Consider the following 27,233-nt stretch of genomic DNA (forward strand, 5'->3'; position numbering starts at 1 on the left):
ATTGTGTTAATGTAAATGTCAGCTCATGTTATCACTGTGGTGAAACATCATTAAAAACACCCACTAGAAAGATTAAAGGGACAAATCTTGCGACACCCTTAGCCCATCCTTACAGGGCACCCTTTACTTTGAAGGAGCTTTCAGACAATGAATGGCTGCTGCTGTGGCTCTCTTATTTTCAATTGGCATATAAGTGATGGTGGAAAACTATGTTGAATTACAGGGACACATTATTCCTGTGTGTGACTGCTCGCTGGCTTTCCAAAAGCAGAAGTGGCATTCATTGTTTTATTCTCCAAGAGCATTCAAACGCTGTGCTGTGAGATACGTTAGAATTATGATAGTTTCTGTTTTTGATTTCTTTCATCTTCGTACCAGTAAACTTTTAAAAACCCACACATCTGCCTCTGGATGTAGATTTATGGTGCTGTTTATTCACATTGTCGCTCTGCACCATTCAGACAGAAGTATGATTTCCCAAAGAAGCGTTCTCATTTTGTTGATCTACTGTTGTCATTCTTCACTGTGAAGCATTCACACAGCATGGAGGCGCCCACGCAGTACGTATGTGTGCACAACACCTCGCACCTTTCACTGCTTATTGTGTCTGTGCCATTTAAATAAGCTGCTAAACTTTGCTCAGCCGCTTGTGTATGGAGAGAAATTTAGTCTCAATGTTGGTAACAAAGCATGTTTCATAATATACAAATAATGATTTTGATGATTTGTGAGTCATACAGTATATGGTCTTCACAAACACACAAGGAATGAATAAGTGCCAACAACTGCAGTTCTTCTAAATGGCCACATGAAGCCGGCTCCAAAAACAAGTCAATTTCCATAGACCTCTAACTTTACAGCAGAAATACACGTTTACAGCCTGATACATGAAACATTCTGGTTCTAAGCCTGTTTTTCACTCATCACAATTAATACTACAGTTAACGTAAATTCCCGATGTAGATTGTAAACCAATCTAACTAGCTAGCACTAGCGTTAGCTGCAAAGGGTACCTGGCCCTGTCGACCACACTACTCCAGTTCCACCCTCTAGTCGAAATACGGTCAGTTCTGGTTCCAAAAAAACAACAGAAAAAAGGTCAAAGTGGTGGCTCAACAAACCAATTAGTGATGTCAGGGTGACTACTTCCACTTTTACAGTCTATGATTTTAACAAATGTAAAACAATTTTACGAATAAATAATCTTTGACATGACAAAGACAGCGCAGTCAGTGAGTTTGAAGTAAAAGTTGAAGGCAAAATATAAAAATGCTTCATTAAATAACATCTAATCAAATGGGGAAAATGCCTTTGCGACTTTGAAATACGCGTGCATGCGCTGAAAAGTTTTCCACCGACACCTACGTACGCAACATACATTTGTGTGTCAGCGACCGTGAAAATAGTCCACACACAAATGTAACCCAATCCCCACGTGTCTGTGCACACAGATTTCACAATCTGTAAATATACGCAAAAAAATCGTCACAAATATTTTGAGACATTTCTATGCGTATGAAGCTTTTCAAAAGCATGTATGAACTTGAGGTGGGCCGTATGTGTGTAAAATACTGACATTTATTGAGTGCCTTGAAAGTAAGCTACTTTTATCAACTGCTGCGTACTGTAATGTTGTAAAGGTTGCTCTTACCGTTCTCCTGTGTACCCAGGACTGCAGAGACACTGTCCAGTGGACAACACACAGAAGCCGTTGTTATGACACTGACATTCTTGGGAACAGTTTTGTCCAAATCTCCCCTTTGGACATGGCTGGCCACACACTGTACCCTGCACACAGCAAAGACAACAGCAAAATACATCATGTGAGCCTTTACACCTTCAAATCTTCCAATACATGTCTCTATGTTTTCCAGGACTGCTGATTTGTGTGATTGTGGATTGTGAATGGAAATATTTAAAAGAGATGAATTCATTTTTCCTATTCATTGATACAGCTCCTGTATTCTGTATTATAGTCGAGAACTTCAAAACCAAACTGTTTAGAGCTCCTTTCACATTATGACCTCAAGATATTGATTTAGGAGACTGATACGCACGTATGTTGCCTTCCTTAAAGCCGTTGTTGAATCTCTGTGAGCCATTTAAAGGGACGGTGTGTAGGATTTGGTGGCATCTTGAGGGGTGGTTACAGATTGCAACAAACCCCTTCGCTCACTCCGCTCATTCAGAGGACATCCATACCATAATATAATACTTTAGGAGCAATGGAAGTCAGATGGCAACTGTTGGAACCACAAGTATGCACTCTGCGGCCCATATTACCATTTCACAAACGTGTGGAAGAACTATGGTGGCCTTCAGGTAACATTAAAATGCGTAAGGCTCTCTCTAGAGCCAGTGTTTGGTTTGTCATTTCTTGGCTACTGTAAAGACATGGCGGTGCGACACGGCGGACTCTGTGAAGAGAACCCGCTCCTTTAAGTAAGTATAAAGGGCTCATTCTAAGGTGACGAAAACACAACAATTCTTAGTTTCAAGTGATTAGACGCTGATGAAAACATATTCCTTTACTGCTGATAGATCCCCTGAAAAACTACACACTGGCCCATTTAATGTATCAAATATTTTAAAAGAGCCACTTATACTTTGAGTCACCTCAGGATTTCCCAGGTCTTGTACTCCTTCATTATTTCATGCTCACTCTGCTGCTAAATTCTTTGAGGCCCATAGAACTTCTTACTTCTGTCGCATAGTATATTAACAATATTGTTTATTCATTTTAGGTGATTTTGCTCATGTTATGTGCTGTGCCACTGCATGTTCTCAAAAATGATCACTGTGAGGATACGACGGACAACAAGCTCATTCTTCTAATGAGCTCAACCAAAGGTTTGGGGGTCTGTGGGCCTACCATCCATCCTGCAGGACAGGAGCACTCTCCAGTCACATGGTGACACACGCCTCCATTCTGGCACGGACATCTCTCCTCGCACTGCTGCCCGTGTTTACCTGGAGGACACAGGTCTTCACAGCTATGAAAGAAAACAAAACACCATCTGGTTAATATTTGCCACTTTTAAAGGTCACATATGGAAGTTTTGTTCATATAACAATTGGAAAACTTGCTCGAGGTGTGGTTAAGTGAGTGTCACGTCGCTTATATTTTTGGTTCCAAATTGCAATTACATGGTAAATGGAGCTGCCATTAGCCATTATCAATTAATTTAGTAGTATCTATGCCAGGAGATTATGTATTCAGTTGTGTGTGTGTGTGTGTGTGTGTGTGTGTGTGTGTGTGTGTGTGTGTGTGCGTGCATCTCTGTGTCTGTCCACGGCTAATCTAACACACTACTGGACCCATCAGCCTAATATTCTTTGTCCTCATTTATGACTGTATGCTCAATAACCTCTCTTGCTTGCAGTGATTCACACTTTTTGAAAACTTATTTTATCGACTGTTTTAAGCCTGACGGTAGGACCCGCAAATGATCGGAAGCTTTGGTTTGGACTCTTGATTCCGCTAGGTTTTAGGAATTGTTTCTCTTCATTTGCATGCCTAGGTAAGACAATTGTGTGTATGTATGTAGTCTTTGTATGTATCTTATGTCACTTTCTGCACTCGAATTAGTGCACTTTGAAAATGTATTATATTTTCAATTAACTGATTTCATTTGAATGTATAAAATTATTAATTATTGGGAAAAGTCCAAGGTTAAAATATCAAATTGTGTGTTTTGTCTGACAGTCCAAAAATATATTTACTTTGAAATAACATTACACACAAAATCGTTATATTCATTTACATCCCGACAATCATAAATTCCTCATACAGAAGTTATTTGGACCTTCCACCCAAAAGTCCACCCAAAAGTCCACCCAAAAGTTTAACTAAACAGCGGCAAAGTTCTGTTTTACCTGGACTGCATTTAGCCTCTGTGTTGTGATACAAGTTGTCATCCAATAGACAATATTTATTCTGGTACAAAAAAAAATAATAATTTAAATGTATTAATGTTTTGCTGGTTCATAGAAAAAGATGAGCTCATACTGAAGGAAAGACATTTTTCATGCATCTTATCATATCCAGGGACATAGAATACAAAACTAGACTTATATCCAAGCAGGTGTTTCTCAATGAGCTGTTACTATAATTACATTATTGGAATCAGATTCTCACAAATTGTGTTCTCTGACTTACAAAGCTCCAGTGTATCCTGGTGAGCACTTGCATTCTCCGGTAACATGGTGACAGGCAGCTCCGTTCTGGCACTGGCATTTCTGCTGGCATCCGTTTCCGTAGGTGCCCACTTCACACTGGGCCTCGCAGCGCCAGCCTCGGTACCCAGGAGTGCAGATGCAGGCTCCGGTGATGGGGTTACACAGTGCAGCGTTCTGGCACTGACATCTGTTACTGCAGTGGGGACCCCAGTGGTTACTGTCACAAGCTGAGGGGAAGATGAAAGAAAAGAATCAAGATTTAGTTCATCTTGTTCTACATGTCTCATGGCACAGGTTAGTTGTGATTGTTGCCAAGCTTCAAGAGGGGAGAGCTGTTCTTATGATAGCTTACTTTATCTTTGCCTTTTTCTATGAATGTCCAGCTGCAAAAAAATAAAAAATAACAACTACACTGATAGATGAACAGATACTGATATTGGAGATCTGTATCGGTGACACCCGGCCATTTATATACATTATACATTTATATCTATGTATTTTTTTGTTATATTTAGTTTTACAAAGTTAATAAAACACTTTATAAGTCAAGCCTGATGTTGCCATACACATGAAATAATGATCCAAGTCACTTCTACACAGTGAGGCACGCAGCTCATTAATAAAACACTAGAATATGATCGATACCCAAGGCCCAGAAGAAGAAGTCAGATCGGTGCATTCCTAGTTCAAATACATATGTTTGAAATACTTGGTTAGGTTTTGTTAACAAAAGTACGGGTTAAAGTGGTATTACTAAAGTACGTAACGTGACAAATAAGTCAACAAGGATTTCTGGTATCACACAGGACATGAATAGCGGTCTCCTGGGTTAAAGTCCTGCGTTTTTAAACCCACCCGTCCACCCAGACCTCCTCTCTACGTGGACTTTGTCACTCTTTAGACTACGTAACCTGTCCTCGCTCATGATTACGTCAATTACATACATACTGCTTATGAATAATAATGCATTACTTTCTATAGGTATAGCTACAAACAGTGTATGAGAAACGACAAGACAGTCTAAGATTATCTAGCCTTCTAACAACCTCTTGTAGTGATTCTTTTTCACTTTTAACAATGATTAATGATCATAAAGTGGGTCCGGGACAACCTTTTACAACTGGTGTTGATCTGCTTCCAGAGAAATCCAACTGTGAATACTGCTTGAAGAATGTGGCTGGTGTTATACACAGTATACTTTATAGGGGCAATAGTTGTTTGTCTAGGTTAGAGGTTCTTATTATTTTCCTTATTATGAACCCATGAAAAGGCCCCAACCAAAAATGTATTTGTTCTTGTTTCAAAACTTCCGGACTTCTCTATTCCGTCTGTCTGTTAAAAGACTAATGTAGTCGGTCTCCAGAAGCTGGATAACACACAAAACTATTTTTTGCAACAAAATCAAAGTTGTTTTATTCTAAGACTGCTCACATTCATTTGACCAAGTATCCAGGGTAGAGCAATCATGCTCTTTGAGCTGAAGACAATAGCTAAAAGCAAAAAACCTTTTTTTTCTGATGTTGGTAAAGTAATCAATGCTTTTATTGTTGTCTTCTCACTTGGATTACTGCAACTCTCATGAGCTAGTTGCTCGCTACCAGCTCATCCAAAATGTTAGTGTCCAACAAACTGTAGGAAATCACCGTGCCTCTTTGTGTTGGCTCCCTTTGGCTCAACATTTTGCTGATGACTTTCAAGGCTTCACTCGGTCAAGCTCCATGTGACATTGTTTACATGTTAATCCATTATGAGCAACAGCGCAGCCTGACCCAAATTTAAGATTAGCCTCTGAGCCGCGTGCCACCACACTATCAATCGTCAAGCTCTTGAGGCTGAGACCGAAGCTGGCCCCTCATCACTAACATGAAAACCATCTGATTCTACAAGTAGCCAAACTCAATGACTTTCAATTACTGTGTGGCCAGGCGGGCTACGACCTGAACCCACCTCATTAACCTTCGGCTGTTGGATTTCAGCCTTAATCAGACCGCACCTTATATACATGAGCGAGCACTGCCATGTGTCTGGCCTTCCCATCACCACTCGCAAATGGTAGCTTCACCATGTGTAACCACAGTAAACTGGTAAATCTGAGAATGTGTTGTTTAGTTCTAGACGTCTTTCATTATGTCACGTCATATCTCGCCACTGCCCACTCAGGGCCTGGCGATGACTGGGGGCTAAATAGGAGAGAGCCAGGAAGGTTTACAGTGATTGCCAGACCTTTCATTATGGGACTCTGCGTCATTGGAAGTCTATATTAAGTTCAGGGGAAAGTGAGAAAGACAGAAATTGAAGGTTTAGATAAGAACTTTATAACGTACACAGTGTATTTTATTGTAGCACAGTTGTCAGCTAGCGGTTTAACAGGTCATTAGCCACTAAAGGATCATTCCAGTTTTAAATCAACTTCCTATGGACACTTAAATAGCCCTTATTTAAATCATGTGGTCCTAAAAGTTGTAAAATGTACCAATAAACTGAACGAGTGCATGTCATCTGCAGCTGTCAGTGTACGTGTCTCTTTGGGAGTAGAACCGAGACTCTACTGTACATGGCACACACATCTATGTCCAACACTCTGAACTACAGTAAGTACAGAAGGTCAGTAGTGGGTCTGTAAACAGTGATGGACGTTTATAACAGACCTGCGGTGTTGTTTACAACTTTTGTCTGACTGCTCATGTTTCTGATCCGTCAGACGTCTTGTAGTGATGTCACCTCCTCTTCATCATTTACATCCTTCCCCTTGGACAAATCATCCGTCATCATGGTCTCGATTTTCACTGCTACGCTGACAACACCCAACTCTACTTCTCCTCCAAGACCATCACCTCAGTCACCCACTCCACTCTCACCACCTGTCTCGCTGATAATAAAATCATGGATGCAACAGAACTTTCTCAAACTGAACTGCAATAAATCTGAACTACTCATCATCGGCCCTAACTCCCTCACCCGCTCAGCCCAGACCTTCTCTCTCAACATTGATGGCTCCATCGTCACCCCCTCCACCCAGGTCCGCAACCTCGGTATCATCCTCGACCCCACCCTCTCTTTCCTACCCCATGCCAACCACATCACCAAAACTGCCTTCTTTCACCTCAGGAACATTGCACGCCTCCGGCCCTCCCTGTCCTCTGCCACCACCGAAATTCTCATCCATGCCCTCATAACCTCCAGACTTGACTATTGCAACAGCATCCTCTACGGCTCTCCCAACAAGATCCTCAATAAACTCCAATATGTTCAGAACTCTGCCGCCCGACTGCTCACCTCCACCCGCCGCTATGAACACATCACCCCAGTCCTTCGCAACCTCTACTGGCTCCCGGTCAAATACAAAATTGACTTCAAAATGCTTCTGACCACATACAAAGCCCTAAACAACCTGGCCCTTCCCTACCTTTCAGACCTCCTCCCCCTTCACACCCCAACCCGTTGCCTCAGGTCCGCCGGTGCAAACAATCTGAAGACCATCAGGACCAAGCGCCGGACCTGGGGCAACAGAGCCTTCTCAGCTGCTGCACCCCCCCTCTGGAACGCCCTCCCCATCCACATCCGTGAGATGGGGAGCTCCCTCCCTATCATCATTCAAACTCGCCTTCACCTGCTAACCCCTGCACCCTACCCTCCACCACATGACTCATTTCGCACAGCTTCTCCAGTTTTCTTTTTTTTTACCAAAATATTTTGTTTGTTTTGCTTCGTTTTGTTTGTTCTGTTTGTCTCTCCCCTATATAAAGCCTCTTTGGGTACTTAGAAAAGCTCTATATAAAACAAAAGTATTATTATTATTATTATTATTACTCTGTTAACAAATCTCAGTACCTAACTTGGGCCTGACCTCAAGAATAGGAAAAATCAATTCAAAGGATTCTTTTTTTAATTCGGTTGAGCAACAAACTTCTGAGCTAACTTCATCCGCTGATGAAGACAGTGAAAGGTTTGAAAGCACAGGAAAAAGCAAGTGGAGCTTGAGTTAAGATTTTTGTTTCTTATTAGACTAGGTCAAGAACACGGTTCACTCTCAACAAACTTCTCATGTATGCTGGGATCATTTTGGTGTTGCACAATAGATAATCTGAGAAACATAATTTTCATTTGTCTCCAAGATGTGAACTGGTTGCCGAGAAGTTTTTGTCAACCGTCATTCCAAAAACGTTTATCTTTACCTTCACCTCGATCCATAATCAACAGCTGACTTTAGCTCTCCGGAGCTTCATCTCTGATCCTAATAGTACCGTGCGTCTGCTAAATAAATGTCGTATGGGATCCTGCAGGCAGTGGCTGACCTCTGCAGCTGATTGCGGTTCCACTGCTCTGACTAGAAGAGTCAGAAATAGCAGCTGTGGTAAAAGGAAGTGATTGCAGTGACGTGTGTTTTGTGGACAGATGTGACTTTCTTTCTGGATGTGTGAAGAGAACAGATTCACTGTCATTTCCTGAGCAACAGCAGCAGAGGTAGAAAACATAAAGTTAAGTGAAACACTCTTTTGAACCACATGATAGGATTATTACTAAAATGAAAGGCACGCAAAGACCACAACTAAATTAAAAATAAATTCCATTTTTAAAGGGGGTGATTTCATAACAATCATATAATATATATTCAGTAAACAAATTACAGAACATTTTTATTTTTACTAGAGAAGTCTGGATGTCGGATTTCAGAAATTTCAGTTTGCACAAATCCAATGAAAATCTCACATTTTCATATCACATTCTCATTAATAGTCCAATATTTCATAACAATAGTACAAACTTCTCTTTCTTAAAATAAAAACAAGATATTTCTCTATTGTTCTAATAATTGTGTCCCCCTGATGAATGCTGAAATTCAATATTCACTCTCCCTTTGTTTCTTTGTTCCTGAGACACATACCTTCGCTCTTAAACTGCTAAACGCTCCACTAGCTCACCAGCTCTCTCTAGCTTTGTCTGCTTGGAACTCACTGCATCAAAAGAAGAGTACAGTGGGTCTATCACAGCTTTTTCACTGAAAGCAGCTGCCTGCTGCTGCTTAGAAACCAGGGAAAGTTAGCAGGGTACCCAAGAAGCTAAACAGTTCTGTAATGCTGACATTCAGTGGCTGGGTATTGATGCAAAAATATCCTAGCCCCTCCTTTTTGGCCTCCCTCCAAAACCACATCTGATTTATTGATTTCTGTCAGAATGCAAAGAAGTTCTTATCAAATATAACAAAAAAATGCTTCTAAAATAAACTGTCTATGCTAGCTTTCAGTTAATGTTATTTATCATAGGTTTTGCTCTCTTACATTGTTGTCAGAGGCCACAATTATTCAACCAAACAGTGCCATAAATATATATTTTTGTTTAAATAACAAGGTCCTCTCTACTCCATGAACACAGCCTGGCGTTTATGTGCCCAGCCTGCTGAGTAACACAACCATCTCCAGCCATTCCACAATTCCAAAGTTGTTCAAGTGATTAACAGGCTCCTTTTATTCCTCCCGCATTAGCCTGCTTCACTCTGACCTGATTAAAAAAAGCCTACAGTACTTCCTTTTCCTCAGGCAGTCTGGCCCTGTGTGACAAACAGTGGCGAGGACCGAGGGGGAGTTTCAGGGGGCAAAGAGGAGGAGGAGATTAGAGATAATAAGATGCACACGTAAAACCCCTCCCGCATTCAAATCTGCCATCCTGGTACCTTTGTGAAACCTGACCTAGATTGAAGAAGGGCCAAACTCCAGGAGCTCAAGGCTCCTCATCTGCTTGCCGAAGAACAGACTGTTCTCTTTCATTCAAGATGAGCGAACAAAAAAAGACTGCACTGTGCCAGGGTTTGGTCACAAGGCTGTGTCATTATCCACTGCAAAGAATAAGAACTAGAAAGACAGTGAAGCTTCTGCATACATGATTCTTTTTTTTGTATCCATGAAGACACAACAAGTCATAAAAATGAAGAAAAAAAAAAAGCTTGGTCACACCGAGGGAGAAAGCCCCGAGCCAGTAACTTGAGCTGCCAGTTGTTGAGAGTTGGCTCGGCTCTGACTATCCACACTGGGGAGGGATTGGGGCCGGGATGTTTTTCCCTCTATTTGGTGATTACCCAATCTACATGGCATGGTGCACTCATGGGAACAGAAAACGCCTTTCACACTGATACGGTGGATTCCCAGTGAGAAAAAACATCTGTAGTATTCCTCCAGTTTTCAGCTGAAGTGAAATGTGTGTCCTCCGGATTTTTATTGTCACTATAAACTATCTCATTAAGCGGTGTCTCCATGAACAAACCATGCGTTCACAATTCATATTTAAGAAAAAAGGTGCTATGATAAAAAATTGCCAGAAACATTTTTTGACTGCTAACATTGCAGTCAAAAAATAGGAAAACTAATAAGTTGAAATTTAAAATAAGTAAAAGGTGAATAGATTTATTGATTTGTTTTTATTCTCCAAAACATTTGTCGGACATTATACTCCTATGTAAATACGTTTTTCGGACATCAAATATTTGGGGAAAATTTTTTGGGTATTTCACAAATATTTTCAGACATTTTCCATTTTGTTATTCTGACATTTTACAATTTGTTTAAGAATTTTGGAAGGTTTACTAATTATTTTCAGACATTTTACAAAGATTTTTCAGATTTTTCTATTTTGTTTTGGATATTTTTCTGACATTTTCTGATTTATTTCCTTTCTTTTTGAAACATTTCACTAATCATTTTACATTTATGAATACATTTTTTTTTTAACATTTTTGTGATTTTCAGTATCCTTCAGTTTCTGGGGCTCAGAATACGACCGTCTTGATGAAGACCAAAGAGCTGAAATCTTTCGGAGAATAGAGAATGGTATGTTGGAGAAGATTTGATCAACTTGTGTAACTTTGATGGACTCGTGTTGAATAAAGTCACATACAAACTGTGATGTGAAGACTGTTATCAGGTCATAAAAGCATGACGAAGTGAAGAAATGTGGGTCTATTGGGTAAAACAAATCTTAAACAGAGACTCTATAAGATATACAGTACGTGTCGTTTTCTTTTTTGCTGTATTCTCAGAGCTGAACTTTAGGCCTCCTGAGCAGCTTGTGTTGTTATCATGTGTACTAAATCACAAGCTCCAGCGCCCCAGGTCATTTCCTACCACACAATTTTCTCCTCCTATTATTCCTGCTTCTCCTTGAACACAGCCCTCCCCCATTTCCTGTTCTTGGGCCTCAAATTGATCCTCAGACATATTGTTGGGGCCCGCTGACCTGTAAAACACAGTCAATGCATCCAAGTCTTTTTTGTGGCTCTTGACGAAATTAAAACATGTTACTGAAGGGGATGGTGAATGAGGCTGAATAAAAAGACTGACCCAATAGAACTACATTTGCTGCTTTTCAAAGAAACACACAGTTTTCCCCTTAATCCAACATTTCAAGTAAAAACATATGGATCAAAGCAATGCTATGTTGCTGTATATATTGATATATGTTTCCTCCTGAAGAAACAAAATATTGTATACATTCAAAATACTGAATATTTACAAGTTCAGTGCCATTGAGCCTGTTCTCTCATGACTGACTGAGAACATCCCCCTCAGGACCTGAACAACACATCAGTCAGTGGGAGAATCAGCAGCTTCTCAGCCGTGTATCACAGACTGACCGTGACAGAGCACAGCTCAGGTCTGTCTGGGCTCCAGCCTGCTATTGATCTCTGGACTCATGGGTTGATTTATTGTTCAAGAGACACATACTAGTGGTTACTGGGAAGGAAGAGATTAAGATTAAGAAGAAAAAGGCCCAGGAAGCATGTATTAGTCAACATATAGGACGATGCCTTCTCTGTATCTTACTTAATAACCAAAGGGTCAACATATGATAGCCTGGTTGAGTTAGAATAACATTGTATTCAGGCCCAACATGTTCACCTTAATGAGACCTTAAAGGTAATGGTAAATGGACTGTACTTGTATTTCTCTTTTCAAGTATTCCGACCACTTAAAGTATTTTAACACTACATGTCACCATTCACCCATTCGAACACTGATGGCAGGGGGATATATGGTTCTTATATGGTTCAACAAGTTCCATGTACAGAGCCAAACTGACAATCAATGTAAATACTAACATCCAGAGACATCACGTTCGTGAGAATGGACCAGACGGGAGGTCACATGAGCCCAGGTGGAAGTTTGCGCCAAACTTAAAGGAATTCCTTACAGGCGTTCATTTTGGGAAACTGCATGTGGACATAACGCATTAGAATAACCCAAAGTCAGACTTTCATTGCGTCCCTATGAACAAGAGAAACATTTTTACAGTGTATGTGAGGGCAGACAGACAGTCCGGGCCTAGTGGGGCCCAGGGGAACCCCAGGGCCCAGACACAACAATAAGCCCCTTTATTACAAGCTGAAACTGAAGACAGAAGGGGCGCGCCCTGTGGGCTCCTCGTGCATATCGCTATATAAGCCTGCATGGAGACACATTCACAGACTCATAAGCAAAAGCAAAAATAACCTCCCACACACACTAAATGGACACTGTCTGCAAGCTTCTAGTGCTAACTTGATCACCGTGAGAATATCTTCTCCACTGAGGAAATGGCTGATAGGAATTCTCCAGAGTTTAGGATTGCACTTCCATGAAGAAAAGCAAATGTTCAACATCAAAGCAGCAGCGGAGGCTTTGCCTGATATCAGACAGATACCACTCGATGGAGTGGGCATATACCAAGCAGACGCTATATGTTGATTTGCAGCCTCTGGTACAAGTCACACTGCAACAACACTGGATCCTAAATGTCCTCCTTGGTAAACGCCCACATCATTCAAACTCAATGCTATTCATTACACTAACTTAAGCTTCCTCGCATACTCTCTCCTCACGTGACCCGTAAATTGTTCCCACTCCGCCATGGCTCCCCATGACGTATGAATGCTGCATCTCTATGTGGCACACCTTTACATCCATAGAGGCTACAGAACCAAGGATTTCTCATTTGGCAGGTTCGGCTCCTCCGTCCTTGGGTCTCTTCCTTTCAGCGAGGAGACACGATAGCACCCCACGTTCCAGTTTCTGGTATAAATTGCCAAAGTTGAAATTAATCCAAATGCAACTGTTTTTACAGGCTGAGTGAGCATAACTACTCATGACCAAACTGGCCTTAACATATCAAATCTGCAGAGTGCCCCCTTAAAGCTTCCACGACACTGCCGCTTGAACTACATGGGAAACTGCATCTCCAGTGGTGATCTCATGCTATGATAGTGCATATAGTTAAATTAATCCTCAGAATTTATTCAACAATCCTGCAATATGCCCGTTCTATTAAATCCACCTTCCTTTCTCTACTAGTTGCATGGAAGGAGCTGCTGGTCCAGAAGTACTTCCCCCACAGGAGCCTCCTTAAAATTAAAATGATACTACAGGTTTATTTTATAACTAATCAGGACAGAGGGTGTCGTGTGCTGTACAGATTGGAAAGCCTCTTGAGGCAAATATGTGATATTGAGCTATATAAAAAAAATGGATATATTTGTGCATAGAAACTATAGTACAGTTAAAGTTGGGGAAATATTAATTGCAGTGAATTCAGCTTCAGTCATCTGCATGTGAGTTGTGCTACAAATCCGTCCATCATCCCGACCTCCTCGTCCTTACATTGCCTTCAAGATATAAAGGACACACTACTTCCCGCATGTTCAACATGACCTCATCCATACTTGTCACATTTTGCCCCCAGTGTTGCTTTTTGTGAAGAATCTTGGGACCTGCTTAATATTATCAGACAGTGGTGGTTAGGTTTAGGAAACAACACTATTTGATAAGGGTTAGATCATATATCATGGTTTGGATTAGAATATGTACATCTGTTACAGAAATGAACTAACGTCATGTGACTCAGGGACATAACGTCACGTGACATAACTTCTTCATTTTACCTATTCACCACCCTCCCCACTTGCCCTTGGCAGGCTTTCTCACTCTTAAGGCGGTTACTCTGAGCATCTAATAATTGTGCATGATGGGTTTGTATTGGAGTTAGTTAAATGAGCGGTGTGTCTCACACAGGCACTAAAGGCTACCAAGGGTCGGTATGGGATGCCCCAGTGATCAGGCTGGAAAGTCGTCAATAGTCCGATATGGAATTCTTTTCTAGGGCTGCTGGGCCGCAAGAAACCCATTCAGATGTGTAAATCAAATCTGTAGCAAAGTCAGAATGCTTAGTTGCAGAAAATGGGAACAAAACATGGAACTGTAGTCATTGATTGCGTCTGAATCTGAAAGTGAACTGATGTGATTTCACAAAAGGAAGCAAAACACACAGAACACAGTTCCAAGCTTGGTGATCAAATTTTTGGAAATGCCTTTCGTGTTGAAGTCCTTTAGCTATTTTTACGTTTCAGATGGTTTGAGAGAACATAAAAACTAAGTCAACCTCAGGCCTACCAAGGAGAGGCATGGGTATAGCACATTGAAATAAACCAAATTGTCCAATCTAATGATATACATGTACTCGCTCTGAGTGAAACTCACCTGGACTCCTCATTTGAGGAAGCAGGAGTGAGCATACATAATTATACTCTATTCAGGAAATGTAGGAATACATACAGAGGTGCTATGGCCCTACAGAGGTGGTGTGGCCCTGTAGATACCGAGTTAAACACCAGCTAAAGAAAATGCTACAATGCCTTGGTGTTGAACTGTTGTGCTTAGGGACCACATGATCTTTGCACACATTTTTTTCTACCAGTCATCTAACACCGTGTATAGTGGGATGCAGGGATGACGTATTTTTCGAGGCCAACTTGGGAAGTTAGCATCACACTGGTTCCATCATAAAAAAACAATGGGCGATACTTTCCCTGACTTTGTTTACTTTAAAAGCTTTGTTTGTTTGTTTATTTGTTTATGTATTATATTATTATATATATTAATTTTTTTCGGACGTTATATTTAAAAATGTATGTAATTTGCACTCATTTATATAGTTTCTTTTGTTTTTTTCTTTAATTTCAAAAGGCTTAGGCACACACACACACACACACACACACACACACACACACACACACACACACACACACACACCATTCTTCCATACACTGACTATATGATGTTTGCTGGCTTGTATCTCACTGTTCTTGTCGTCCTCTTGTTGTTATGTCTTTGTATTGTCTCTTGTCTTGCAATAAATATATATTTATATATAAAAAAAATTAAAAAAAGTTTCCATTTGATTTAGTATTTTCTCAACAAAATAAGCTCTGTGGCAAACAAACGCTTATGATACTCTTTATGATACGCAAGATAATCCTCACAATTGAACACCACTTATATGATTTTTGAGGTGTGAATGCTAACAATTAGGTCATAAACAAACTGTACGACAGTCGCATGAGCACGGGTATAAAAAATAAGGCTGAAAGGCGGACTAGTTATGTGAAGACTTTTAGTTGTCTTATTTAGACACTTGTTAACAACCACCTATTTTAAAACATGCAAAAGATTCAAATTTCACCAGAGCGGTATTTACTGACGTATTTCAAATCTCTTACGCCACAGACCTTATTTCAGGCATCTTACCAGAAACCTATTTAAAAAGACAAGATGAGGGGACAGGAATTGAATGCTCACTCATTTCTTTACTTTTATTAATTTTTACTTCCAGAACTGTGTACTCCTGACACTCGACCCACATGATTCTAGAGATGTGTACATCAGTGTTAATGTTCCGCCTGAACATCCTGTTTTAAAAGAAGATACATCATATTAAAGAGCTGCAATGACACTGTTTCATGAGATCTTTAAGAAGTATTGAATCACCCACTAAAGAGCAATTGAAAAAGATATACTGTATGTATAGTGATCAAATTTATTTCGTGGTCAAAGGAATGGCTGTAAAATGGTAAATAAACACATTTAATTTTCTATAAATTCTTCACAGCAAAAGTCCGCTGTTATTTTTGGTGCAGCATTAGTGGATTTGTTTTTTAAGAATATTCACTAACAAAGCTCCACTAATTCATTGAGAAACATCTTTACGGCTTTTCGTTCAGCGGCCCAGGAAACAAACCAATCAATTGCAGGCATTGTAAATCATATCACATGACACTACTCAGCTAATCAAATATGTGTATTCCGATAAGTATCGCGACTAAAATGTATACACACGGGGGAGAGACGGGTGAGAGACCAAGTAGTCAGAGAAGATATTTCACTATGTGTTCTCCAAAAAACCAGAACCTTCAACCAAGAATGGACAGACTCTTGTTTGTTCATTCGGAAGAAGAAAAGAGGTAATGTAAAGCGCCACTATGAGACAAAACCCAAATCTTTTGAGGAAATGTATCCAATCAAATACGAAATGAAGGCACAGAAAATAAACCTAAGAGCCCAATATGACACATGAATTCACTGCCCAACAATGATGTTACCAGAGAGGAAGAGATCTGAAGTTATTTCAACAACCACACAATGTCCTCTTTTTAGAAGATGAGAATAATATGGATATCTTGGCTTTTTTGATTGACATCACATCCGAATTGAGTAAATTTAAAGTTGCAGGACAATTCAGTTAAATTAATTTTTCTTTTTTCTTTTAAGATGCACATTGTTCAAAAGTCATGCAATGTACTTGCCATGAGAGAGTAACATTTATTTACTATAAGAGTATGCATTTTTTTTATAATCCATCCAGTTCAATTTGAAAACTGAACAGAACAACTTTATTTTGTTTTTATTTTATTTTGACAGTAAGTTGTTGATTATACAGACATTGATACAAATGCTATGCTACTTTAATATATATGGCACTAAATCAGTGATGTTCTGGACCTTTACCTGAGGAAATTCTCTCTAAATGGACTTTGTTGAATTTGAATTGAGTACCCCTAGTCTATGGTCTCAGCTGTGCTCCTTTCCTTTTGCTTTTATCTGGAGAGGTACTCCTGTGTGGGGGGAAGATGATGCTAATCATACGTTGGATAAATTGTCTGGATTGTGCCCGTGTGCTGTCCACATCTAACTGAGAACCGAACTCAACGCGAGCCAGGACACCTAAGCTCGTGGTCTGGCTGATGGTATCCCAATGTGAGAAAGATCTGATCTCGGAGTGTACAGAGTTGATATATAATGCGTCCTGGCATGATTGAATGAAAAAACGGACTAAATGACAGAATGACAAAAGTCGCTTGTAACAACAGCCTTTGAAAACACCACCGTACACAAGCTACATGCAAAGACCAATTTTTCGCAGCTACAGTAAATTCCTGGAGGAAAGCCACATGAAAAGTTCTGGTTATTGAAATCGCAGTGTCCTCAGGGGATTTCTTGGACATAACATACTTAACCCGAGTGCTAAAGAGGGCTCAATGAGGTTGAGTAGATCCAGTAAATACAACTGTGTTTCTACAAACACACACGCCATTCATAGACTGAAGAGCTGACCATTGTTCAATCTCACTTTGCCTCATTTGACGGATCCACTGAGCTGGTACACATGTACAAGCTGTGTTGACATGCTCAGAGGAAGTAGCCCTGTACAATTGTATTAGCTGTGACTAACTTACAAAATACTAATTCTACCCATGTTTGGAAAATACATCTATATCCATAATGCAATTCTGCTACAGAAATGAAAGAGCTTTCTTTGCAGCTGGCCAAAAGTGAAACATGGAAACGGTGACGGCTAAAGGACTGTGCGTGGGTATCATGGATCATGTGGATGTCTCGATGAAAGGCAGAACTGTTATTTAGCTACTGTGCAGCCTAATTCAACTGAAAAATAATAGCAGCCTCAATCGAGCGCCTGTTGAGCTTGGTCAAACCACAGTCCACTATTGTGGTTTAATGGTGGTGAGGGGGTTACCATTGATTCATACTCAGGGACCATGCAAAGCCCTAGAAGCTTTACAGAAATTTGGCCTAGAGTTTTAAGAGTTTGTTTTTCTTTGACTGACGGTGGCACTAGCGGAAATGCCACTTGTGGTCACTAAGATGATTAGGGTTCATCTTGTGGGGAACATGAACTTCCATAATACATTTCACAGCAATCTGACGAGTAGTTGTAGAAAATACTGCTGAAACAAAGCATTGGTCAAACAGATGGACTGACAAACAGCACCTTTGGACACCATTGCTACTGTAGCGGGGCAACAATAAACAAATACATCTAATACCATGAAGATCAACACAGAGCATATATTTCATTTCATTTACACACAGTTGTGGAAGAATAATTCAAATCCTTAACTAAGGGATAGTTCAACATTTTGGGAGATACACATATTGTATTCCTTTCTGATCTGTCCAACTGGACATCTTCAGTGAGATGTCCAGATGGATATCACACTCATGTCTGTGTGTTAAGTACAGAGCTGGAGTCAAGATGTGGTTAGCCTAGCTTAGCATAAAGACTGGAAACAGGGGAAAGAGAGCTCACCTGACTGTTGAACCAGTCGTTAAAGTTAAAGTACAGGGGTGTTTTAATTGCATAATGCATGTTTAGTTGAGGTATAGCTAATTTGACCTATTTTATTTTGTAAAGTACATTTTTGTAATAGATTACCATACATATATAATAACATATATTGTAATTTTGTATCTCAAATTTGTACTTAAGTACAATACTTGAGGAAATGTATGTATGCATGTCTAAAAAATATAGCTATGAGAACAAACAGAATGTTTAGCTCCTGTGATACAGCGCAGCAGTCAGTAAGACGATACCACAGTCTGTTTTTCCTCTTGTGAGTTCAGAGTACTTTCACAGAAAACCACAGTCACACAGACAAAGAAATGACAGCAACAGCTGGAGGACTTACCACTGGAGCAGTTGGAGCCCCCCCAGCCGGGCTCGCACTGGCAGGTGTTGGGGGCCATACAACGGCCGTGGACACAGCTCGCCGCACAATGAGCTGGACATGGAGGAGACAGGAAGACAGGGATCAGTACATTCACAAAGACTTATAAAAAGATATCTGCTTTAAGAATTACTCATGTATGGTACATCAATTAAAGAATTGTATTTTTATACTTTCCCTGCAGAAGCTGAATTAAGATGTTGTAAACTTGGATTAATTGAGAATTCCGGGTCTGAAGATTGGACTTGACTTAATCTAAGTTAGGATTGGACCACTTTGTTTTGAAGCATGTCACTCAAGACATAAATAATCATCGGTTTCAGTACTAAATGATTTTAACTGGACAATACTCAGATTGTTTTCAAAAGAGCAATTTGAATTAAACGGATCTTTAACCAGCTTTTATGTCTCCATGCATACACGTTTTCTGTTGCAAGAAGACACTAATCCAAACAGTTAACCATAAATGATGTCCAAAATTAAATTACAATCCAGCTCAGAAAAGGTTGAAAATGACAACGAGGTGCTGATTTAACAACCGGACTTGAATGCGATATATGATGCTAAGTCTAAAAAAAACTGCAAAAGCCATCATAAGGGACTAAACTCATCCAGGCCCTAATTTATTTGAACACTGTTTTATCTAATAATTATTCATGTTTAATGATTTTCATTTTTAATCATTGCATTCATGTGTACATGTTGAACTTTTTCACTGTATGGAAATGCACTGGTGGCATTTTTCATGCACATGACAAAGAATTCCTTGAACCTTTGATTCAAAACCAAAAATAACAAGTGATTCACCGTTACAAACATGTTTATGTGTTCTAAGTGACGGACGGACGTTGTCTGTAAAAATCAATACATTTTTGCTTTCCCACAGCACAACCTGTCAACCTGTCTCCTGAGTGTTTATTTTACTCATCCACCACACCTCCCTAGTGGGTGTTCTCGCTCCATTGCATAATAATGACGCAGATGGTGCGTCTCATACAGATGCCTTATTACAGACGGGATGCATTGTGCGTCGATATCGAGATGCAAAGGGATACTCCCCAGTCGTCTGTATTTGATGCCATGGGATTAAGACCAGGGTTACTAATTTCTTCACTATGTTTACCAGATAGTTACCAATGAAGAAGAAAAAGAAGAAGAAGAAGAAGAAGAAGAAGAAGAAGAAGAAGAAGAAGAAGAAGAAGAAGAAGGAGAAGAAGGAGAAGAATAATCTCCCTCTGCCATCAGCAGATTTTTATGGCATTGTGTTGCTAAACCCCTACATATGTCATCACTAAACCATCTTACTTTTGTTGACTGGGCTTTGCATTACATTTTCAAATTCTAATGTGTAGCAGGCGCACAGACTGCATCCAAAGAAAATGTACTAACTCATTTAACCCTATATGCAATTTGACTTCCTTTGCTATCTGACGCTCATCTGGAAATGCCATGCTGCCTGGAGTATCTGGCAAATCCTCAGTGAGACTCTCAGAGCAACATGTGATAGTTGCTTATACAAGAGAGCCTTTTTCCTCTGAAGTAAATTCCCCTCTGATCTCCCGGGGCACACATTTTCACAGCCCCCGCATGAATCAAACTGTGGTCTCCACTGAAGCACACAGCTTCTATCACCAACCACTTCAACCATCACAATAGCAGGCTGTGTTAGCATAATGATTTCTTTTACTGTCGCTGCTGAACAACAGTTGTTGTTTTTGCCAATGGCCGCTGTGGCTTCACACCTGTTACTGACTGCTGGCTACTGAAAGGGAGGGGTGGGTGGGTGGGGGTGGGGAGTGGGGGGGGGGGGGGGGGGGGTGAACAGTAGCCTCAATGAAAAGTGAAGTTACAGTAATGACAACACATGTAGATGACAAAGGTTCTGTTTCCTCAGCCTGTAGAGGCAACTCTCCTGCAGTGTGGTGACTGTCAAAGCCGTAGCATATGATTCACATATGTTCATAATCATACGATTCTTATCATGTTCATACTGAAACCAAACAGTGTTCTTCATTTATCCAAGTTTTGCCTTTAATTTGCTTTTTCGCCCTCTGACATGATTTTAACAATCCATACATGAGAAATGTCAAAAACAACGTCTACTGTGATATATGGCATTCATCGACCTCACAACGGCCTTTGGCTCTGTGAACTGGGCTTCCGTCTGGTGAGCCCTCTCCCAGATCAGACGCCAAAACAAGTATCTCAAGTTCTTGCGTCTCTTACAGAAGAACATGACTTGTTGTTCAATCTGACAAGGACCTCAAGAGCATCATGAATGCCTTCACCAGAGCTTGCCAGCTCCTGGGACTTTGTTTTAACATCAAGAAAACTCGGATTTTACACCAACCAGTAGCTGACCAACCTGCCCAAGTCCCCTCAATTTTTGTGGACAACAACATCTTGGAGAATGTGGATCACTTTGCCTACCTTGGCCTACCTTCTTTCCACAAGAGCTGTCAAGAAAAGCTGAGAAAGAATGTTTGAGGATCGGAACATCCAGACCAAACTTCTCGTCTATCAAGAAGTAGTTCTGCCTTGGACCCTGCAGGCTTGAGCCTGCTAGACCACAGATAGCAGACATATGCAACCCAAATACCGCCAACCAAAACAAATGCTCTGTGATCAACTGAAGGAAGGGTAACGCACCCAAAGAAAACATCAAACCCTATTTGAGAAAGTGCTGATCAAACATCCACAATTCTCAACATGAAACCTATGGAGCAGGATGGTCTATGAAGGCTTAGCACGCAGCAAGAAACAAACCTCCCCACACCGCAAGAGAAAAAAGGCAACCAAAAAAGGAAAGACCCACCAATGGCTCCACAAACCACTGGGACCATGACAACCACTCCCAATGTCACTATTGCAACAGAACCTTTGACTCATGGATCGGCCTCTACAGCCACCTGAAGACCCACAAATGACAAAATCCACCAACACGGACGCCAATCATACTCGACTAGAAGTGATCCTCGATGATGATGATGATATAGATACTCACGAGCACAGATCTCTCCATTCTCGTAGAAGCCTGGGCAGCACTGGGACTTTCTCCGGTACATGGTCTTCTCTCCCCTTCGATAGGCTGTCCGATAGCTCACCCTGCTCACAGGCGGGAAGTTCGGTCACATACACGATCAGACACTCAATAAAAGGAAACGCTAGATACATGCACAACGTTGGTTATTCTGTGCTCATTTGATGGTGTGGTATACAATGTGGAGTGGAAAAGGGAGTCGTCTGGGTTGTCTATATAGGGTATGGAACCTTTTAACTCGAGATGAGCAGATCGTAGACAGAGTGATACAAATATACATGGATGGATATTATAGTTTAACTAATTCCCTGACATACAGATAAAGCACAGCAATAGATATTAGTTATTTATGAAATTACTTTACTATTGCTTATTATGCTGCAAAAAGCATTACAGCTTGTTGTTTTAACTCATGAACGAGTGATGGGAGAATGTCGGCATGTAGTGTAAAGCGCTTTGAGTGGTCGGTAGACAAGAACATTAAACACAGGCTTAAGCATGCAAAAACAATGGTATGGTCTTTTAATAAACCAGCACTCTCTCCACACTCACACACATTCTGGTCTGTATCCGGCCTCAGCGATGTACTGTAGTTCTCACCTGTGTCTGGTGCACTTAAACCAGTTGAGGATGTCGGTGCAGCTGGTGTAATAAATCTGATCAAAGGGATGGGCGTATGACTCCTGCACTGTCACCGAGTAACTGAAAGCACAGGAAGAGAAAGGAGAGAGATATCAGACATAAGGAGCAGAACCAGAGTGTGTCTGTGTGTGTGTGTGTGTGTGTGTGTGTGTGTGTGTGTGCGCACGCAGAGGTTTCATGCATAACACCCTACCACCCATGTTTATCCAACAGGACACCCCGTGTGCACATTCTTCAGACCACTGACTGTTTTAATCAGGGCGTCATTAAGCTGCTTTTGTGTGTGTGTGTGTGTGTGTGTGTGTGTGTGTGTGTGTGTGTGTGTGTGTCTTTGTGTATGTATGAAGGCAGGATTAACCCCCCCACCCCTCCATGCTCTGTGTACCACTACCCACTGTATTCTGTGTTACACACCATTGGTGAGTATTGTATAATGACTTGAATTATAATGTCTCACAGTCAAATCAAAACGACTTTGTTGGGGCGTTGACAAAAGCTACCTTATGACTGCCGCGTGATCTTATTGGTTTCACCACAGGCTCTTTGGACGCATGTATTTACTTACTGTATCACTTATGGCTGCAGTTAAAGGGGCACTAAATCACATTTCCAAATTCATACATGATATTCTTAAAATGTTCTCCCAAAATATTAGTAAACATGAAAAACTCTCTCATAAATCTGAAAGCTAGAGTGATAAAACTTAAATGTGTGATCATCAAGTATAAAGTGTAGAACTGCTCTACTGACAATGAATTGGGAACGATGTTACACTGAGAGCACCCACGGGAATGTTCTGAGTATATGGTTTCACAACGGAGGACACTACAACAGCATAAAACTCATCTGGGTTTGAAAAAAGAAAACACAAAATCAGTCTCCCATTCATTGTCTATGGAGCAGCTCCAGACTTTATACTTAATGACAAGTGTGAGACTTACTTCTCTTCTCTGGCTTTGAGAAAGATCATGTTCAAATATATTGATTGGAATAATATTGGATATCATGAGAATAACATATTGGAATGATTTATTTAGGTGGTTCCCTATTAATGATTATTTTCAATATCAATCCTGGATTACATTACAATACAGTCATTTAGCGACTTACAATTCAGATTCTATCACATTCATATACGTAGGCACAGCTACGGGAGCAATTTTGGGGTTAAGTGTCTTGCTCAAGGACACATCGACATGCGACTAGCGGAGCCGGGGATTGAACCACCGATCCTCAGATTGAAGGACGGCCCTGCTCGCCACTTAGCCAGTCGCCCATATTCTAGTGTTAGTTATACTTTTGTTATTTTTGAATGAATTGGCTTTGTATAGCTTATTTAGCCTGAGCAAAAATATGAATTATACTCAGCTAAATGATATGAAACAAAGAAAAGCAGCAAGTCCTTACATGGAATTTAAAGCATCTATTGTAGGTTGTTTGTTTGGTATTTTGATTAAGTACATGATCAATAACTTAAGTTATTAAATTATCAAATCACCTGTTATTGATACATTTTACATCTGTCAACTGAACACAATTCAAAACTTGTATCAGTAAAGCTAGAGTAGCATTTTCTTTAGCATTATTTAGTCAATAATATATCAGACGATGTGAAAAAATAGCCATCAAATAAAGCCAAACCCAAAGACAAGAGTAGCAAAAACTGACACCAGATAAAGTTTGACATTTGCTTTTGATAAATTATTTAAACTATCTATTATAAAAAAAAATGTTGCAGATACATTTTCTGTGGATCAAGTCAAACATCCAAAAGGAATCTGCAAACATTTCTGCAAAAAAAGATCAAAGAATGCTTGCAAATTTGATCCGTCACCACCATATTACACAAAAATCATCCAACTCAAAACAACTGTTACAAGCCTGGTCAAAACAAATCCATCCATGATGCCAATAAATACTAAGGATAATTTTCTTCTGAGGCAGAGATCCAGCAAGCTTTACCAGATCAAATCAGAGCAAACCATTTAAATGTAATAAACCATCTCACCATCTAAACACCTGACCTGAGCTGTTAAGGTATTTAATAGTTAACACTGGTTTCATTTGAGTTTCATAAGTTAAGTGTGTATTTGTATACATGGTGGAATTAACAAGCTAACTGGTGGATGGTTGCCTACGTAGCTATCTTGCTAATTCCATCATTTTATCCAAGGAGCCAGAAGAAAAGGTTGTTACGTCACTGCACACATTGTGCCAAGCCAGTCGTATTTTACATGTACTAGATTGTAATACATATCCAACCATAAAACTGTTAATGTTATTTAACAATACTCAGGAGGGCTAACATTGGCCAGCTCTCTCGATAATGTTTCCTATATTATTAGGAGGTGGCGCTAATCACCAAATTTGACATGTTTCTATAAACCTGGACCGTGATTCCACGTGCCGCTAACAGCAGCTAACAAGGCTAACAGTGCTAACAGTGTTAACCTGGGGGGTACCTCCCAATAAGATGGGTTAAATGCAGGGACTATATTTCACTTCGGGCTGTGCTGCGTACATGTGTGACAATAAAAGTTGATTTGCATTTTACTTTCTTTAGACATCCAGCATTCAGCAGTCAAAGTGAAAAGCATTCAATGAGCCGCGGTGTGGCCTTTGCAGACAACATGCTCAGTCTTCAGATGTTTGAAGCCCCGCTGCTACACAGAGCGTTATTGGCTTGTTTATTCAAAGGTTGTTTATATTTAAAGTCCCGAGTCCAAATTGCACCAAATTCAACACTACACTCCCCTGGGTCCCCAGCATTACACCCCCCAAGTGTGAAGTAGATCCAATGAGTGGTTCTCAAGATAAGCAATGAACACACAGACACACACACATTCCTTGCTTTATAGTTAAATTTACATCGTCCTTTTCAGGAAACATTATAAGAATAATGAGATATTACAGACCCATGAATTAAAGTGGTTCCATATACTTACATTCTAGGCCTTGAGTGCAATGAAACACCCAATATTACACAATACAGACAATACATTTGTTTTTCTCTGCCTTTTGTAATGTGACCTTTACAGGTACATTTGATTTATTTGTTTATACTAATACCAGAACGTATCACTATATGCTATGGTTGAATTCCTTAAACAACAATAATAATAATAAATAATAATAATAATATTAAATACTGACGTTTAGAAAAAAGGCACATGATGTTAACTTTACTTTTTGACACAATTTTACCCAAATTTTGCAAAAAGACCTTGGTGGTAGCGAGTCTTTCTTAAGAAGCCTCATTATCACCAGCTTGTGTGTCCTGTCACTCTCTTGGTTTCCTTTGAAGTCTTCAGGACAATGACACAGGGAGAGGCTCTGAGTAACTATGCAGCTGTTTCCTCAGATTAGTCAGGGAAAGACAATATAGCTGGGAAATCTGCCCCCACCATTTTTCTTTTACATCTCACTTAATGGATTTCCAAGCTTTCTTTGAATTAAAAAATCAGCCAAAAGCTTTATTTAACCTATTCAACACTTTAACAATGATTTTAAAAGCTTGCAAACAAGATACATGTTGATGACAACAAGAATGCAGAGCTTTATGCTCAGTTATTCAGTTCCACCTTCCAGCTGCGTTCCTCATGCGTCATACCACACCAGGAGCGTTTCAGAAGCGGATCATTTTGCCTGCACAACGTGCAGATTTTTTTTATTTGGTCACATTTCATGTATGTTCTTTGCTAGCCTATAAGTAGTACTACTAATATGCTATGTAGTTAAATTGATCTGTTTTAATTGTTGTTATTTCCTACTTTGTTGTGCTGTAGCCTACAGTGCTGTAGCTCTAGTCCAGTTATAAACGACATGGATCAAGGATTTATGGTTGTAGTGATGTGACACAATACATTAAAGGGTGTTGACCGGATGCTCTAGCTATTCTACCTACTCCTAGGCTTGATCTGCTCTGTGCAACACCGAGCATTCACATTCAACACCAACACATTCTTAACAAAACTTTAAAGCTTTAGGCACCCCACTTCCTTATGGACTTGTCAGGGACTGCATGTCACTTCCCGCTCGTTGAATGCATAGTGTGTTTACAAAATAAACTTCTAACTCAACCCTCTCCTGCAGTGGTTCTCAACCTTTTTTCAGTGATGTACCCCCTGTGAAATATGATTTCAGCCAAGTACCCCCTAACCAGCGCAAAGCATTTTTGGTTGAAAAAAATACACAGCGCTGTGCCATCAGTGTCTGATTTAATAAACTGTCAATACTGAAGATTGCATTGTTGCATTGAACTGAGTGCTTTTGCATTTACATTTTAGTGAGAAACTTGTGCTTCACTGAGGATCTTTGTCAGTCTTGGTGGTAGGAAGGCAACTGCTGCGATCGAGCTCTTCTCCAGGCACAGTCTGTTTCCTTGCTTTGTTTTGATCACAGTTATTGCAGAGAAGGAGGCCTCCCATAAATATGTGGAGGCAAAGGGTAGTAGCTGCTCCAAAGCTTTCTGTCCCAGGTCAGGGTGCTCCTGCTTCCCACTCACACAAAACTGTGTTAGTGTGGATGTGGCTTCATCTGGAGGCCACG

General features: G+C 40.2%; 1 protein-coding gene across 1 annotated transcript in view; it reads right to left on the reverse strand.

Moving 5' to 3' along the window:
• Positions 1–27,233, reverse strand: part of megf10 (multiple EGF-like-domains 10) — a 75,532-nt gene that overhangs the window by 21,453 nt on the left and 26,846 nt on the right. The window contains exons 3-8 of the mRNA XM_068706111.1: positions 22,644–22,745; positions 22,008–22,108; positions 18,965–19,057; positions 4,160–4,406; positions 2,873–2,993; positions 1,652–1,788 (exon numbers count right to left, since the gene is read on the reverse strand). Of these exons, the coding sequence (XP_068562212.1) occupies positions 1,652–1,788; positions 2,873–2,993; positions 4,160–4,406; positions 18,965–19,057; positions 22,008–22,108; positions 22,644–22,745 (801 nt within the window). The remainder of the gene's footprint in view (positions 1–1,651; positions 1,789–2,872; positions 2,994–4,159; positions 4,407–18,964; positions 19,058–22,007; positions 22,109–22,643; positions 22,746–27,233) is intronic.

Source organism: Cebidichthys violaceus, unplaced genomic scaffold (genome assembly GCF_023349555.1).
Source record: "Cebidichthys violaceus isolate CVI_PGR_0920_01 unplaced genomic scaffold, fCebVio1.0.p SCAF_12, whole genome shotgun sequence".
NCBI classification, from domain to species: Eukaryota; Metazoa; Chordata; class Actinopteri; order Perciformes; family Stichaeidae; genus Cebidichthys; species Cebidichthys violaceus.